The 14,890-nt window shown below is 42.3% G+C and overlaps 1 protein-coding gene across 2 annotated transcripts in view; it reads left to right on the top strand.

Moving 5' to 3' along the window:
* The first annotated feature begins 10,596 nt into the window (after window positions 1–10,596).
* The window catches only part of MAPRE2 (microtubule associated protein RP/EB family member 2), a 167,876-nt gene continuing 163,582 nt past the window's right edge, over window positions 10,597–14,890 (top strand). Inside the window, exon 1 of one of the 2 annotated variants that reach the window (XM_047794117.1) lies at window positions 10,597–10,658. Coding sequence is in view for 1 of the 2 variants with exons in the window: in XM_047794116.1 (XP_047650072.1) it covers window positions 12,180–12,203 (24 nt within the window). In the remaining variant the exon portion in view is untranslated. Of the gene's footprint in view, window positions 10,659–12,069; window positions 12,204–14,890 lie in introns of those variants that run through there. The other variant, XM_047794116.1, reaches the window with a different exon arrangement.

Below are 14,890 nucleotides of genomic sequence, written 5' to 3' on the forward strand. Positions count from 1 at the left end.
AGGTAGCACATGATTAAAGATTCACTGTACAGATAGATGTTGTCTTCAAGAAACTGATATCTGGGTCTCCTGTTCTATTTAATATATTTCATTTTAATTTACTATTTTGCCACATTCTAGAATTAACTATTGCTTATGAATGCCAGTGTTTTGTTTTGTCTTGTTTGTATACCACAGCATATGGAAGTTCCTGGGCCAAGAATTGAATCTGAGCCTCAGGTGTGACCTATGCCACAGCCACAGCAATGCCAGATCCTTAACCCATTATGCCACAGTGGGAACTCCTGCTGGGTTTTATTGTTAAGACTATATTTAACCTTCCTACCTAAGTATTGCTGGGAGAATCACAGAAAGTGCATTTGAGGCCTTTCGTATATCTATAAGCTGAAAGAAAATTGAAAAAAAAAAAAACTCTTTCTCCTAGATGCTGAAAGATTAAAATTTTGGTGTGTATGAAAGTATTTACCTCACAATAAACTTATACTAAATTGAGTTTTTAAAAAAGTAAATGGAGGAGTTTCTGTCATAGCTCAGTGGAAACGAATCTGACTCGTATCCATGAGGACGAAGATTTTATCCCTGGCCTTGCTGAGTGGGTTAAGGATCCTGCATTGCCGTGAGCTGTGGTGTAGGCTGAAGATGCAGCTCGGATCTGGCGTGGCTATGGCTATGGCATAGGCCAGTGGCTACAGCTCTAATTCGACCCCTAGCCTGGGAACCTCCATATATCATGGGTGTGACAAAATTAATTAAGTAAAGAGTAAATGGAGTGTCAAAATTACAGATAAATAATGCAACGTGATAACAAAGATTTAGATTTTTTTAAAAAGGAAGATAATTCCAATTGACATGTTTATGAATCTATTCTGTTCCTTTATTTACGTATTCATGGGGTCATTAAAAAATATTTATTTATATCATGTTCCAGACACAGTTCAACACACTGGGCATCGAACAGTAAGCAAAACAGACCAAAATTCTCGCCCTTGTGGGGCTTACCTTCTAGTGAAGACAGATGTGTCCCTGGATTAAAATAAATTTCAATTTAATGAAGATGACAGTGCATAAGTGCTTGAGGTATTAAGTAATAAAAAGATCACAAAGCCATGATACAAGAAATTTGAAATTTTAAATAAATGTATATTTGGTATCATTTAATTACAAAATCTTATTTATGAGGTTAAAAATAGAATTGTATGAAACTTGAAAATTAAACTGGTAAATTAGCCACAGAGTCTTAGTAAGAACTGGGTAAGGAACTGGGGGAAATGCCTTTTGTATGAAAGGCATCCTTGTAACTTAGCAGGAACATGCTTTGACAGCTTGGTTGATAAACAACATGGAGAGGATGGAAGACAACACGTCAGGGTTTCACAATGTTCATGATTCCTGAAGAAGGGACGTGTACAGCAGTTATCAGAAAGCATTTGCAATTTCTACAGTACAAAAAAAAAATGGCTGGTTGGAACAACAAGGTTTTACATGTGAAAAGACAGAACAGGGAACAGACCAATGGGAGATCAAGATGGCAAAGCAGAAGGATGTAGGGCTCACCTTCTCCCCCAAAGACACAACGGGGGTACAAGAGAGAGTGACTATATTACAATAAGCTAAGTCTCACTAACACTTGATAAGTAACAAAATAGTAAAAAGTGTAAACATGGAAGATCATCAGAGTCAGAGAGAATGCAGAACTCGCCTAAATGTCAAATTAAAATTTTAAGATTTTCTGTTTAGTGATGATGTCTTGCTCTTATGCAATAGTAAACTGATTCTTTTTTTCCCCATTTTAATGGAAACTTTTAATTAGACTTTTTTTTAAATTTATAACTTGTGCAAAGTCAGCCAGGGTTGGTATCACTTTTGCTATATTTATGACACTTTTTAGTTTCTTGGAATGAAGTGAAATACGAAGTTTACTCTCTTCTTCCATTTTTAAAAGATTTATTGAAGTATAGTTGATTTACAATGTTGTGATAATTTCTGCTATACAACAAAGTGCTTCAGTTATGCATGTACACATATCCATTCTTTTTCAGATTCTTTTCCTGTATGGGTTATGACAGAATACTGAGTAGAGTTCCCCATTGACCATCCATCTCATACACAGTAGGATGCATATGCCAATCCCAAACTCCCAACCCATCCCTCCCCCCAACCTTTGGTAACCATAAGTTTGTTTTCTCAAGTCTGTGAGTCTGTTTCTGTTTTGTAAATAAGTTCATTTGTGTCATTTTTTAAGATTCCACATATGTGATATCCTGTGATGTTTGTCTTTTTATGTCTGACAATCATTTTCATTTCATTATAAATACTTATAAATGTTAAACTGTTGTGTTAATTTGTTTTTAGATGAAGTAGTATTTTTAAAACCAGCAGTTGTAGGAAGGGCTACAGATAGAGAAATGAAAGCTACTGTAGAATCTGTATAAGCTTTCCCGAGCTTCAGAATTATATTTAAAAAGCCCACTAGTCATCTTCTGGGAATCCTTTGGGCACCTTGGACTTAACATGTCCTAAACTGAACTCTGTATCTTGTTCAATATCCCATTTCTTCATCTCAAGTAACAATTCCACTATCCACTCTAACTAGCAAATTACAAACCTGGAAATCTGTCTGTCTCTGTCTCTCTCTCACAAGCACACACATACACACACACACGCCACACACACACTTTCACTGAAGACCGCATGGTATAGCGATTTCTCCATCACAATCATCATTTTTCATCTTGATCATCAGCTTTCCTCTGGACCTTCTCCCTGATCTTGCACACTGGTCTCATTCTCCATTCCGTGCTGTTGCCTAGGTCATCTTCCTAAAAACAAACCTGGTCATAGGTACCTTTTCTCTAATACTTTTTTTTTTTTGGCTCCCTTCTGCCTTCACACTCCTGTAAGTAACACATTTCTCATCTCACATATACATATTCATGTGTAAATAATATGAATATGCAATTACTGGATTAGTGTACACATAAGAAAACATAACATAAAATTGAAATTTTAAGAGTGAAATAAAGATGAAATATACATTATTTTATATTCTATTAATGGTGGAGAAAATATTTTGCTATCACTAAAATGTTATTTAGTGAGTGTAATGTGGTTTAGTATGCTTCATAATTTCTATAAAATTTTATTACCTTGTGATAGAACAACTTCAGATCTGGTTCTAAGTGCAGTTTATTTCAGTGTTTAGTTTGATGGCTGTCAGAGCTGCAGAATACATTTCACAAAAGAGCCCCATATGCAAACAGAGGAAGTGTATAATTGGATGGGACTATGAGACTCATTTTTCAAAACAAACACCAATTTTGCAAAGACTTTTGTGAAAATTCCCTAACGCTTGTATCATTCATATTATCTTCTCTTTTTTTATGATTTTTATTTTTTTCCATTGTAGTTGATTTAGTGTTCTGTCATTTTCTACTGTACAGAAAAGTGAGCCAATCATGCATATATACATATTCTTTTTCTCATATTATCCTCCATCATGTTCTATCACAAGTGACTAGATATAGTTCCCTGTGCTATACAGCAGGATCTCATTGTTTATCTACTCAAAACACAATAGTTTGTATTTATTAATCCCAAACTCCCAGTCCATACCACTCCCTCCCCTTCCCCTCCCCCTTGGCAACCACAAGTCTATTCTCCAAGTCCATGAGTTTCTTTTCTGTAGAAAGGTTCATTTTTGGTGTATATTACATTCTAGATATAAGTGATATCATATGGTTTTTGTCTTTCTGACTTACTTCACTTAGTATGAGTCTCTAGTTCCAACCATGTTGCTGTAAATGGCATTATTTTGTTCTTTTTTATGGGTGAGTAGTATTCCACTGTGCATATGTACCACATCTTCCTAATCCATTCATCTTTCAATGGACATTTAGTTTGTTTCCATGTCTTGGCTATAGTGCTGCAGTGAACATATGGGTACATGTATCTTTTTCAATGAGTTTTGTCCAGAATACATGCCCAAGAGTGGGATAGCTGGGTCTTGTGGTAGTTCTATGTATAATTTGCTGAGGTACCGCCATACTGTTTTCCATAGTGGTTGTACCAATTTATACTCCCACCAACAGTGTAGGAAGGTTCCCTTACGTACTCGCCAGCATTTGTTATTTGTTGACATGTTAATGATGGCCGTTATAACAGGTGTGAGATGGTACCTCATTGTAGTTTTGATTTTCATTTCTCTAATAATCAATGATGTTAAGCATTTTTTTCATGTGCTTGTTGGCCATCTATGTATCTTCTTTGAAGGAATGTCTGTTCAGGTCTTTTGCCCATTTTTCCATTGGGTTGTTGGGTTTTTTGCCGTTGAGTTGTATAAGTTGTTTGTATATTTTAGAGATTAAGCCCTTATTAGTTGCATCATTTGAAACTATTTTCTCCTGTAGGTTGTCTCTTTGGTTTTTTTGTGATTTCCTTTGCTGTGCAAAACCTTGTCAGTTTGATTAGGTCCCATTGCTTTATCTTTGCTTTTATTTCTGTTGCCCTGGGAGACTGACCTAAGAAAACATTCATAAGGTTAGTGTCAGAGAATGTTTTGCCCATGTTCTCTTCTAGGAGTTTGATGGTGTCTTGTCTTACATTTAAGTCTTTTCTTCCCTCTTTTTAAGTCATTTATTCATTCCATGAGGCTTAGGTTAGTCAAGCTAGAAGTATACATAGATCCACTTAACCAAGTGCACATAAAATGCTAATCAATGTAGTGGCTTTCAGGAGTAGGAAGAAGAATAGAGACACCCCTTTAATGTGGAGTCCAACCTTCCCTCAGTATTCTCTGTACCTGGTAAGTGCCCCTGTCTGTCTGACATACAAACTAAGCAAGGTATCAATGTCAATCCATATGTTTGTAAGTCCTTTCTCATATTTTCTGATAAACGTGCAGGTTTCACACTTCCTTCCCACACCCCAGTGTATCATCTCACACAACCCCAGTGTGTTCTCACCCCACTTTGGAGACCGATGGCCAACATCCAAGCATCTCACCCAAGCACCCAGCCCTTTCCTAGTCTACCCCTCTGACATCCCTATTCCACACCACCGGCCCTGCCACCACATTAACTCCTCATCATTCTCTGATCATTTTTCTGATCAATATCTGATCAGATCTTGGCTTTCAACATTCCGTCTCTGGAGTGGCCTGCCTCACCCCAAACCATCCTCATCTGGTACACCATTCTTCATCCTGCAAGATCCAACCCAAATGTGAGCCCTTCTCTGGTGTTCTCCCCCACTGTCTGGTTTCTCTTAGCATTTCAATCATACCTTTAACACCCCTCAGGCCACACTGTGCACAGTCCAGGTCTCCCTATACTCTAAGGCCCTTAAGACCCAAGAGCATTTGGGTAACCACGGGCATCTAACATGGTGACTGCCCAGTAAAAAGCATCACAAAACTCCTTGTTGGAGAAATTACAACTTAGCAAGACTAAAGCAATTTTAAAATCAGAAAAGCCAAAGAAGAGCAAACCTCTTTTAAAGAATCAAAGACTGTCAGAGGAGACACAATCAATCAGTCACCTATTATTCTCACACTAGTTGAACAATTCATGGACAGGATATAGGAAAATAGCAAAGAAAATGCAATTGGCAAGATAATCTTTAATAAATAGAAACTAGCTCTCAACTTAAGAGAAATTGGCTGCATTGTCTCCCAAGGGATCCCAGGTGAAATGGTGTTGATCTCTCAGGTCCCTTGAAGGCCATTTGGGCTCCAAGGAGCTGCCACAGAGAACGTGTTTTTTTTTTTGGCCTCAGAGACTTCATCCTTTAAGAGATAATTACCAACCAACAAATTAATTATATCTGCTGCCATTAAGATGTGGTGTAATAAAAGTACTGAATACAATTGATGCATATAGACATATATATGCCCAACTTATTTCTTTGAGTATGAGTTTTTTTCAATGTGATATAAAATCAGACACCTCTATCCCACAATAGCTTTGTATGAGCCAGGGTAGCATTTTGCTCCTTTTGATGCACATTGAACATAGTCTGCAATGTATCCACCAATACATAGTATATAATAAGCATATTTTCTCTCTGCTAGTCTATATTATCTTAAGGAGGCAGCAGTTTTTGCTAGCAGACACAGCTAGAAATTAGGACTTGGATCAGTCATTTCAGATGCCTCTTTAACTTTCAAAATAATGATGCTTTTTAGCTAGCTCACGAATATTTGCTCACAAGAGCTCACATAATGCTCTGAAGGTGCTGTTTTTTTATTCCAACATTTACTCTGTAACTAGACACAAGAGTCATCACAAGGCAGTGAGCCCCGCGAAGCTGTCATCCTGTGCCATCTTTACGACTCATCTTGATAAATGCTATCATAGCTTGGTAATGAACACTTCCATCTCCATCTAACATGGTATTACCGATACATTTGTAAGTGGTTCACTGCAGCGTATCTCTTGAGGTTGGGATTTATACTTAGAGCAGTGTTACAGCTTAGCAAGAGCTGAAAATAAATCAGATAAAATGAAAAGAATTTGAGCAAATAGTTTAAAACATTAATTGATAAACATTGCCTCTCCTTTTTAATCTCCCATGTTAGATATTTGTGGAAATATGCAGTTGAAGCTTTCAAAATATAGCCTTAGGAAGATTTGGTGTTACAAAAAAATATTTGGGAACAGGTTTATGAGAGGTAGGTGTTTTAAAAGGGATATTACTGATGGATGTGGGCAGAGACAGCATAAAAACTTTTTTTTTTCTTTTTTGCCTTTTCTAGGGCTGCACCTGCAGCATATGGAGGTTCCCAGGCTAGGGGTCTAATCAGAGCTGTATCCGCAGGCCTACACCAGAGACGCAGAAATGCAGGATCTGAGCAGCATCTGTGACCTACACCACAGCTCACGGCAAAGCTGGATCCTTAACCCACTGAGTGAGGCCAGGGATGGAACCTCATGGTTCCTAATCGGGTTCGTTAACCACTGAGCCACGACGGGAACTCCAGCATAAAATTATTGTAATCAGAGGCACTATTCAGGAGTTCACTTCTGGCACAACAGGTTAAAGATCCAGCGTTGTCACTAGAGCAGCTCGGGTCATTACCATGGCCAGGGTTTGATCCCTGGCCTAGGAACTTCCACATGCTGTTGGCACAGCCAAAAAAAAAAAGGCACTATTCAGTGCCCAACAACATATTAATACCCTGTATCTGTATAGCATTTTAGAGCTTATAGCATTCATCAGTGCTTTACCTTTTTTAAGCACATGGAGTGTTGGGAGATGTAGGAGGCAAGTTCCTTGACAGAATCTCTTCTCTTTAGAGAAAGAAGCCTGAAAGCTTATTTAAAACTACAATTTTATTTTTTCACTATATGAGTGATTCCTTTCCCCTTGCTTATGGGCTGACGTTTATACTCAGGGCTACATTTCAACATTCCTTGAAGACAAGAACATTCTTTGTTAGAGGCGGCAAAATTCAATCACAAGAGAAACATGGGATGGCTTAATCCTGCTGAAATATTTCATTTTTCATGGATACATATTCATTCCTAGAATAGAGCATGACCATTAAAGTCAGCAAAATTAGCAAACATGCTTTTGTTGACGTAACCTTACTTATTCCACGGTTGGTGTGTTCCCCAGTGTATAATCAAGATGAAAGTTATTTCCCAGCTCTTGTGTGACAGAGAGTTTGGATGATCAGTGCCTGGAATAAACTGACCTTGGCTGAATCATAAGGTGACCCCAACAGGCAGAGAAGCTGCATTTCTCACTTTTAAGTGTCTCTCTACGTAGTAATATTGTGCAGACGTTGTAACAGCAATGATGTTTCTTCAAAGATCCACAGGCAACTGGGTTCCTTATTCAGACTGGTAATCTACACTCACCTTCTACTATAACTAGACTATTTTCAGCTTAATTTTATGCTTAACCCTCCCTTATAGAACAGATCCCTGCAGCAGACATTACTCGTGCTCCCCAAGATTTCTACTTTCCCATTCCTTCCAAATATATATATACCTCCTTAAAGTTAGGTAGTGACCATGTCACTTCCTTTGGTGAAAGCATTTAAGGTGTGGTGCCCAGTTTTCCATACTCTCTTCCCTTGCTGTGGTGCTCATGGAGAGGTCACAGGAATGAGGCAGGCTGGAATGATGAGTCACCTGAAAGCTGTCCTGGAGACTTTGCATTGAGCAGGAAATTCATTTTTGTTGTATGAAACCACTGAGATTGTGGTGGTTTTTGTTACAGCAGCATGATCCAGCCTGCCCTAACAGATGCGCCAGCTCAATTCACCCTGATCACCATTTATGCAGCAGCCCACAGCTACGTATGTGGCTGTTATACCAGTAAGCGATGTTTATATGTGTGTTGGCCCCAGTCAGTGTTGAAGGAAAGTCTCACAGAAATATCTGGAAACAGCCAGAAGGTAGCTAGGACAGTCATGCTGTGTGAGCCATATCCCTGCCAGGTCCCTGGATTAGCACTGAGGGCTTTCCAATGCAAATAATCACTTTGATTTATTACCAAGGAGGTATCAGTTATATAAGAGAGAGGAGTTTAATTTAGAACACACCGAAACTCCTAGGAGAGTGGGAAATTCAGTGGAAGTGCCTAGCAAGTAATTGGTAATCCAGAAATGGGGCTTGGACATGGGTCAAGAATGTGGGTATAGATTCAGAAGTAATCTCCACACACTTGAAAGCTGAGCATAAGATATGAATAAAATTTCCAAGGGAAATTATAGAAAGTGAGAAAAATAAAAAGCCAAGAAATGAGTCTTAGGAAACAATGATGGGGGTGGAGGGGGGGAGGATTGAGGCAGAGACTGGAGAAGCAAGAAAGGGAAATGTGAGATCTTTGATGAAAATACCCATTCATTTTGAGAGCTAAGAATACCATATCTTCATTAATAAATTCATTTCAATTTCAATTTCAGGGTTTTTAATGAGGATAAAAAATGCACTACTCCATACAGTCCATTTATTCGCTCAGATATTAAAATGGATTACCCATCCAGCAGGCAACTGGACATTATCTGTAATAAAAAGCAAAATGATTTAATTCAGTGTCCCAAAAATAATCTATCAAGATTTAAAGTTTTACAGAAGAAACAGAACTTTTAAACATGGATGATTTCTTCTTCATCGTAGTTGTTCATTTATGCAACAAACTTATTCTACCCTTTTGGCCCATGCTAGGTGATTTGGGCATACAGTAGTTATTTTGCAGGCTGGCTATCTCATCCTCTGTGCCCATTTCACACACCACTCCCCCTGCCAATATGCTGGACTTCGTGCCAGCTTCACTTCTGCAAAGATGACCCCAAGAGCTAATCAGCTAACACTTGTCAAACCCTAGGTGTGTGTGCTAGGCACACATTAAATGGATTTTCTCATTTAATCTTCAAGATATTGGTATCATCCTATTTTACAGAAATGGTGGTTCAAACATCAAGAAACTTCCCAAGGTCACAAAGCTATTAAGTGGTGCAGTGAGGACTCAGAATAGGCTGGCCACTGCCAAAGGTTGCTCGGAGCCTTGCTACTCAAAGTTTGGACCTCAAACCAGCAGCACTGATGTTACATAAGAGTTTGCCAAACTACAGAATCTCAGATCCAACCTCAGGCCTACTCAATCAGAATTTGGCTTTAACAAGGTCTCCAAGTGATAGCTCTGCGCATTAAAGTTTGGAAAGCACAGTGCTAAGTCATTCCACTATGCAGACTTTGCTTTAATGAATGCTAGGGACATGGGGACAATCTTTCCCCAGTGCTGCAATTGGGTGTGTGTAGGGGGGGCACAAAGGTATATTTGTTCTCCAAGGGCAAAAGGAAAGATTCAGATAACAGGTTCTTGCAGTTTCAAACACTATAGATCAGCAAAGGTCAGGACCACTTCCAAAAGCAGCAGATACTGAGCTGCGTCTTGAAGCCAGAACATTTTCTTAATTCATTTCATTAAAACTAGGCGCTGTTCCAAATGGACAAGTGCCCACATCAATAATCCAGAGTTAGCTTCTCCAGCCTGGATTCCATTTTCCAAATAGAAGCCAAATATCATCGGCACCAACAAGCAGATTTGAAACTTCAATAGAACTTGCTATTATTTATTACCTTGTTTATCATATTGTTCAGCTTAGAATGGCATGGTTTAATTACTAATGTTCATAACAAAACTCGTTTGCTCCTCAGTATCAACTGTTCCCCAGGTCTGAGTACAAACACTTGGTGTCAAAGGCAGTGATGTGCAGGTCCCCAGTTACCGGTACTTAATTCAGGGTATGGGGTTGCCTCCTCAAGCCACCTTTCTAAGCCGAGCCGGCCTCCTCCCTCTCGGGTGGGGCTCAACAACTCAGCTTCTTTCACTGTCTGGCACTTTAGTCCTTGTCACCAACTCACCCTGGCTTCCCAGGGCCCTAACCAGCGTTCCACCTTCCAACTGACCCTTTGGCGAGTCCCCTCGGACCTGCCCGGGCTCTCGTCGGCTGTTCCCACCTACTCCTTGCACCCCCGGGCAGAGGTTACCCGGGCCCCGCGCTCTCCGGTGGCCCCGCGGAGTAGCAGCGGCGACGGCAGACGGCGAGTCACGTGTGGCAGTGGGGGCGGAGCGCAGCAGGCCGGGTGGGTGGAGAAAACAAAGCCCCCAGCTGTCAGTAGTGGAAGGAGGCGGCAGCGCCGGAGCAGGTGAGTCAAGTGCATTTAAAGCGGTACCGCCCTGGCGCACCCCGACCCCCCAGCCCTGGCGCAGTACTTCCCAGGCCCCGCTCTGGCCGCGCCTCCTCCCGCCGCCTGGGGGTGCAGTCCGCCGATGGCGGAGCCCGCGGGATCGGGGGTCTCCGAGCCCCGCAAGAAGTTGTGCAGGGGTTGGCCCCGCGGCCCCCGGGTGTGCACCCGCCGCCCTCCTGCAGGCTGCATCGCCTCTTTGGGGCCTCAGTACTGCGCACCCCAGGAAAAGGGAGGGAATCAGGGCTGCCACGCTGGCAAAGGCAAAGTGGACTGGCTGGGGCCGGGGTGTGTGTGTGTGTGTGTGGCGGGGTGGGGGTGGTGGTGGTCAGGGCTGAGCTGGCCAGGACAGGGACACGGCGCTGGTGAAAGAGGGGGTCTTGAGAGTGGGCGCCCGCAGCGCGCGGACCTGGCGGCGCCAGAGTTGGGGCCCCGGGACTGGGAACTGGGGGCGCTAGCAGGGGCTGCGAGCTTCGGGACGGATCAGGAAGTGCGGCGCGTCGGAGCCCGCCGGCTGGGGATCAAACCTTGGACCTCTGCGGCGCGCCCCGGGCTTCTCCTCCAGCCTCACCTCTACCCACTTGGACTCCGGCTCTGGCTCGTGCTCCCGGCGCCCGGGACGCTGAAGCTGGCTGGGGTGGGAAAGAAAGCAGATTATTCTGAGCTGAAGTGGTTCTTCTTCAGGGAGCACCCTGAGTGCAGGGAGAGGGCTACTTAGCGACTCCCCACTCTTGTTTCCGTAAGAAAATCTTCAACCCCCCCTTAGAAGGGCTGGACAGTGACCAGATATTTCATAAAGGGCATGCAGGAGGGGTGGGCACAGAAAAGACCCTCCCCTCCGAACCAGGAGCTCTCGGTAATGCAGATTTATCAGACCTCGAAAGGGCCAGTAGAGTTGGTCATCCCTTGAATCACTTTGCCAGTTCCGTACCAAGGGCCGCCCAGTCAGGGGGCAGAGCTGTAACCTCGATGGCAGGGGCGCTGCAGCCATTTGATCGGGAGGAGCCTTTGTCTTAACCCCCAGCCCCCTTCTGTTAAGTCCTCGGCCGGGTCAGTAGCGCGTGGAGTAATTAATATTCTGAACATTAGCCGTCCCTTCACGCCAGCACCAGCCAACACTGCTGTCCCCTCCTGCGGGCTTTCTTCAGCACTTGCGCACGTCCTCTCCTTGGCCAAAACCATGGAACGTGGTCCAGAGCCTCCAGGCAAGAGGAGGTCACTAGACGCACTATAGCGCAGTCGCGTAAAATCAAGGGTTAAGTGTTCAAACCTGCACCCGCCCGCTCGCGAGGAGACGGAAGAACTTTCTTGATTAGCATAGTATCTGCCCTGGGGCCGCATCGCCAGGCGGCAGCTTGGTCCCAGCGAGGTGAAGCGTGCAATTCTGTCTCGATTGAGCTTTGACACAGCAGCTTTGACACAGCAGCACCTGCTTCAGTCTGAAGGTCCTGAGCCTTACAGATTTGCCGGAGACACTGTGGAATGAAACAGAACAGAGATCAAAAGGTAACCGGAAGAATAGCAATGTTTGAGACACTTAGTTTAAGCACTAAATTTAGCTAAGTTTTTAGCAAGCAAGGGAGGAGGGGGACGGGGGTCCTTGTCTAGCCAGTGTCCCTTCTGGAAATGTCCCTTGCCTTGCTAGTATTCTGTACTGTCAAATTAATTAAGATATGACTTAGGGTTTGCAGGTAGATCTTCAAGAAAGGAGGTTTGCGAGCACACATGGTGGTCCTAGGTAAGCTTAACTGGCAGATTTCACTTGCATGGGAAGACAATGCTTCTTCAGTGCAAAGGTGCCTAAATTTTGCTGCCTGGCGAACTTCGAAAAATCCTGACATCCATGTCTCATCCCAACTATTTTAAATTACACTGTTTTGAGATGACAGCAAGACAATGGTTGGGGTTTTAGCTGTTAGGGTGGTAGTGCGGGGGAGGGGGGTGTGTGTGTGTGAGAGAGAGTTTCCAGGTGATTCCACTGTGCAGCCAAATTTGAAAACTAGTGAGGCAAGGGCAGAATTCAGTGACCAGCAGCTGCAAGCATTGCAAGACAAAATGCCAGTTTAACTACCTGGGTGGGTAGAGGAAACCACCCTGAAACTGGGGTGCCTCTGACAAATCCCTTTGGTAGTGGGGAGACTGTCCTCAGGCAGCTTGGCAGGCGGTGGTCCCTGCCACATCAGTTTTCATCCTCTCACCCTTCTGGTTCTTATTGGAAAGTTCCCTGTCAGTGCTGGTTTCTGCATGGTCGTTAAGGAGATTGGTAGAAACTTCATTCCAGTGGTGACTCACGTGTAGCAGGCAGTGGGGAAACCCAGTAGAAACTAACTTGGAGCAGCTGGGTGAGTCAGCAGGCTACACTCCAAGGCGGATCCCAGGAATAGGAAGTAATTACATGGAGTAACTTATTGACACGCGTTATTCCACTCCTTTGAAAGGATATTTGAATGTCTGATCAGGATCTGTTTGCTTGTATGAACCACTCTCTTTTCCAACACCCTGTTCTACCTCCTTCCTATAAAGCTCTCTCTTGTTAGAAGAGGAAACAAGCCGACTAGCTAGACGTCTTGCAATTTCCTTGGTGGGAGGCATATAATGCAAACTGTTGGAAAAGAATGAACTGCTTTGGGTTATGTCAGTTATGCCAAGTAGAGGAGATGAATTTGCAGTACGTTAATTTTTTTTGGAGTACATCAATTTTGAATACAAAAAAGCGAAATAACTGATGACACATTCGGGTAGATTAAAGGATTTATTTAAATAGAAATGGTTACAGATAACATTTTAAGAGAAATTTTGTTTGCTTTTAACCAAAGTTTTCTTGCTTTAAAAAAAAAGTCATACTCAAGGCATGATCCCAATAAGATGGCCTGTTTAAAGAGGTGCACAGCTTATGAAGTATTTATTTTTATTACTATTAACATTAATTTTTATACCTCTTTCCTCATTTTTCTTTTTTTTTCTTTTTTTTTTTTTCTTTTTGGTCTTTTTAGGGCCTCACGTGCAGCATATGGAAGTTCCCAGGCTAGGGGTCTAATCAAAGCTATAGCTGCCGTCCTACACCACAGCCACAGCAACGTCTCCAACCTACACCACAGCTCACGGCAAATCCAGATCCTTAACCCACTGAGCAAGATCAGGGATCGAACCCGCAACCTTGTGGTTCCTAGTTGGATTCATTTCCACTGCACCAGTACGGGAACTCCTCATCAGCCGTCGAACTTGATTTGAAACTTTCGTAACACCTATGTACCCTGCTTGGTGTTCTGTTATTGCAAAAGGGCCTTTATGTCTATAGCCCTTCTAACATGTAGTACCGGCCTTTTGTGTTTGTATTGAACATTATCAGAAGGTAGGGGGAATATTTGCAAGCAAAGCATTCTTGTGAAATTCACAAATATGTTCACTCTCTACCCATTATTATGTAAAAAACATATTTAATCATGTGGATGCCAAAAGGAATTAATTAAGCTAGATGAGTTATTACAGAGTAGGACAATTGGCAGGTTAATAACTTTTAGTGTCTGCCTACATTTAAAATAGCACACATACTTTTAAATAGCCAGCATATCTCAAAATGGGAATTTGTATATATTCCTTGCTGGAGACCAGCAAAAATAAATATTAATAAGAATTTCCAAAGGCCAAAATTACATAAATGAACCCATTCTCATTTCTGTGTAGCTGGAAAAAGTCACTGGGAATGCCCTTCTGAAATCTCAGCTCCTTTTGGGGGAGGCATAAGATACTGATAAGCTAAAATACAATCTAGAAAAATGGGACTAATCCAGATTAATCAGAAACTGCTGGAGTTCCTGTCGAGGCTCAGTGGTAACTAACCTGACTAGTATCCAGGAGGACAAGGGTTCCGTCCCTGGCCTCACTCAGTGGGTTAAGGATCCAGCTTTGCCTTGAACTGTGGTGGTGTAGGTTGCAGATATGGCTTGGATCTGGGTTGCTGCTTGGCAAGGCTTTGATACCTGGCCCAGGGACTTCCACCTGCCATGGGTATGGCCAAAAAAAGGAAAACATCTTAGTCTTTTTTCAAAGTTTTCAGAGAAGGGGAAAAAAGAAATGTTTCCAAACAGAGGTCAACTAATCAGTAAAGACAGTTTTGTTTCATGTTCCCCTTTTGTGTGTATTTATTTCCCTATTGAGTATATTTGCAAAAACAGTACATTTTTAATAATAAC

The sequence above is a fragment of the Phacochoerus africanus genome, chromosome 8, assembly GCF_016906955.1.
Source record: "Phacochoerus africanus isolate WHEZ1 chromosome 8, ROS_Pafr_v1, whole genome shotgun sequence".
Classification (NCBI taxonomy): Eukaryota; Metazoa; Chordata; class Mammalia; order Artiodactyla; family Suidae; genus Phacochoerus; species Phacochoerus africanus.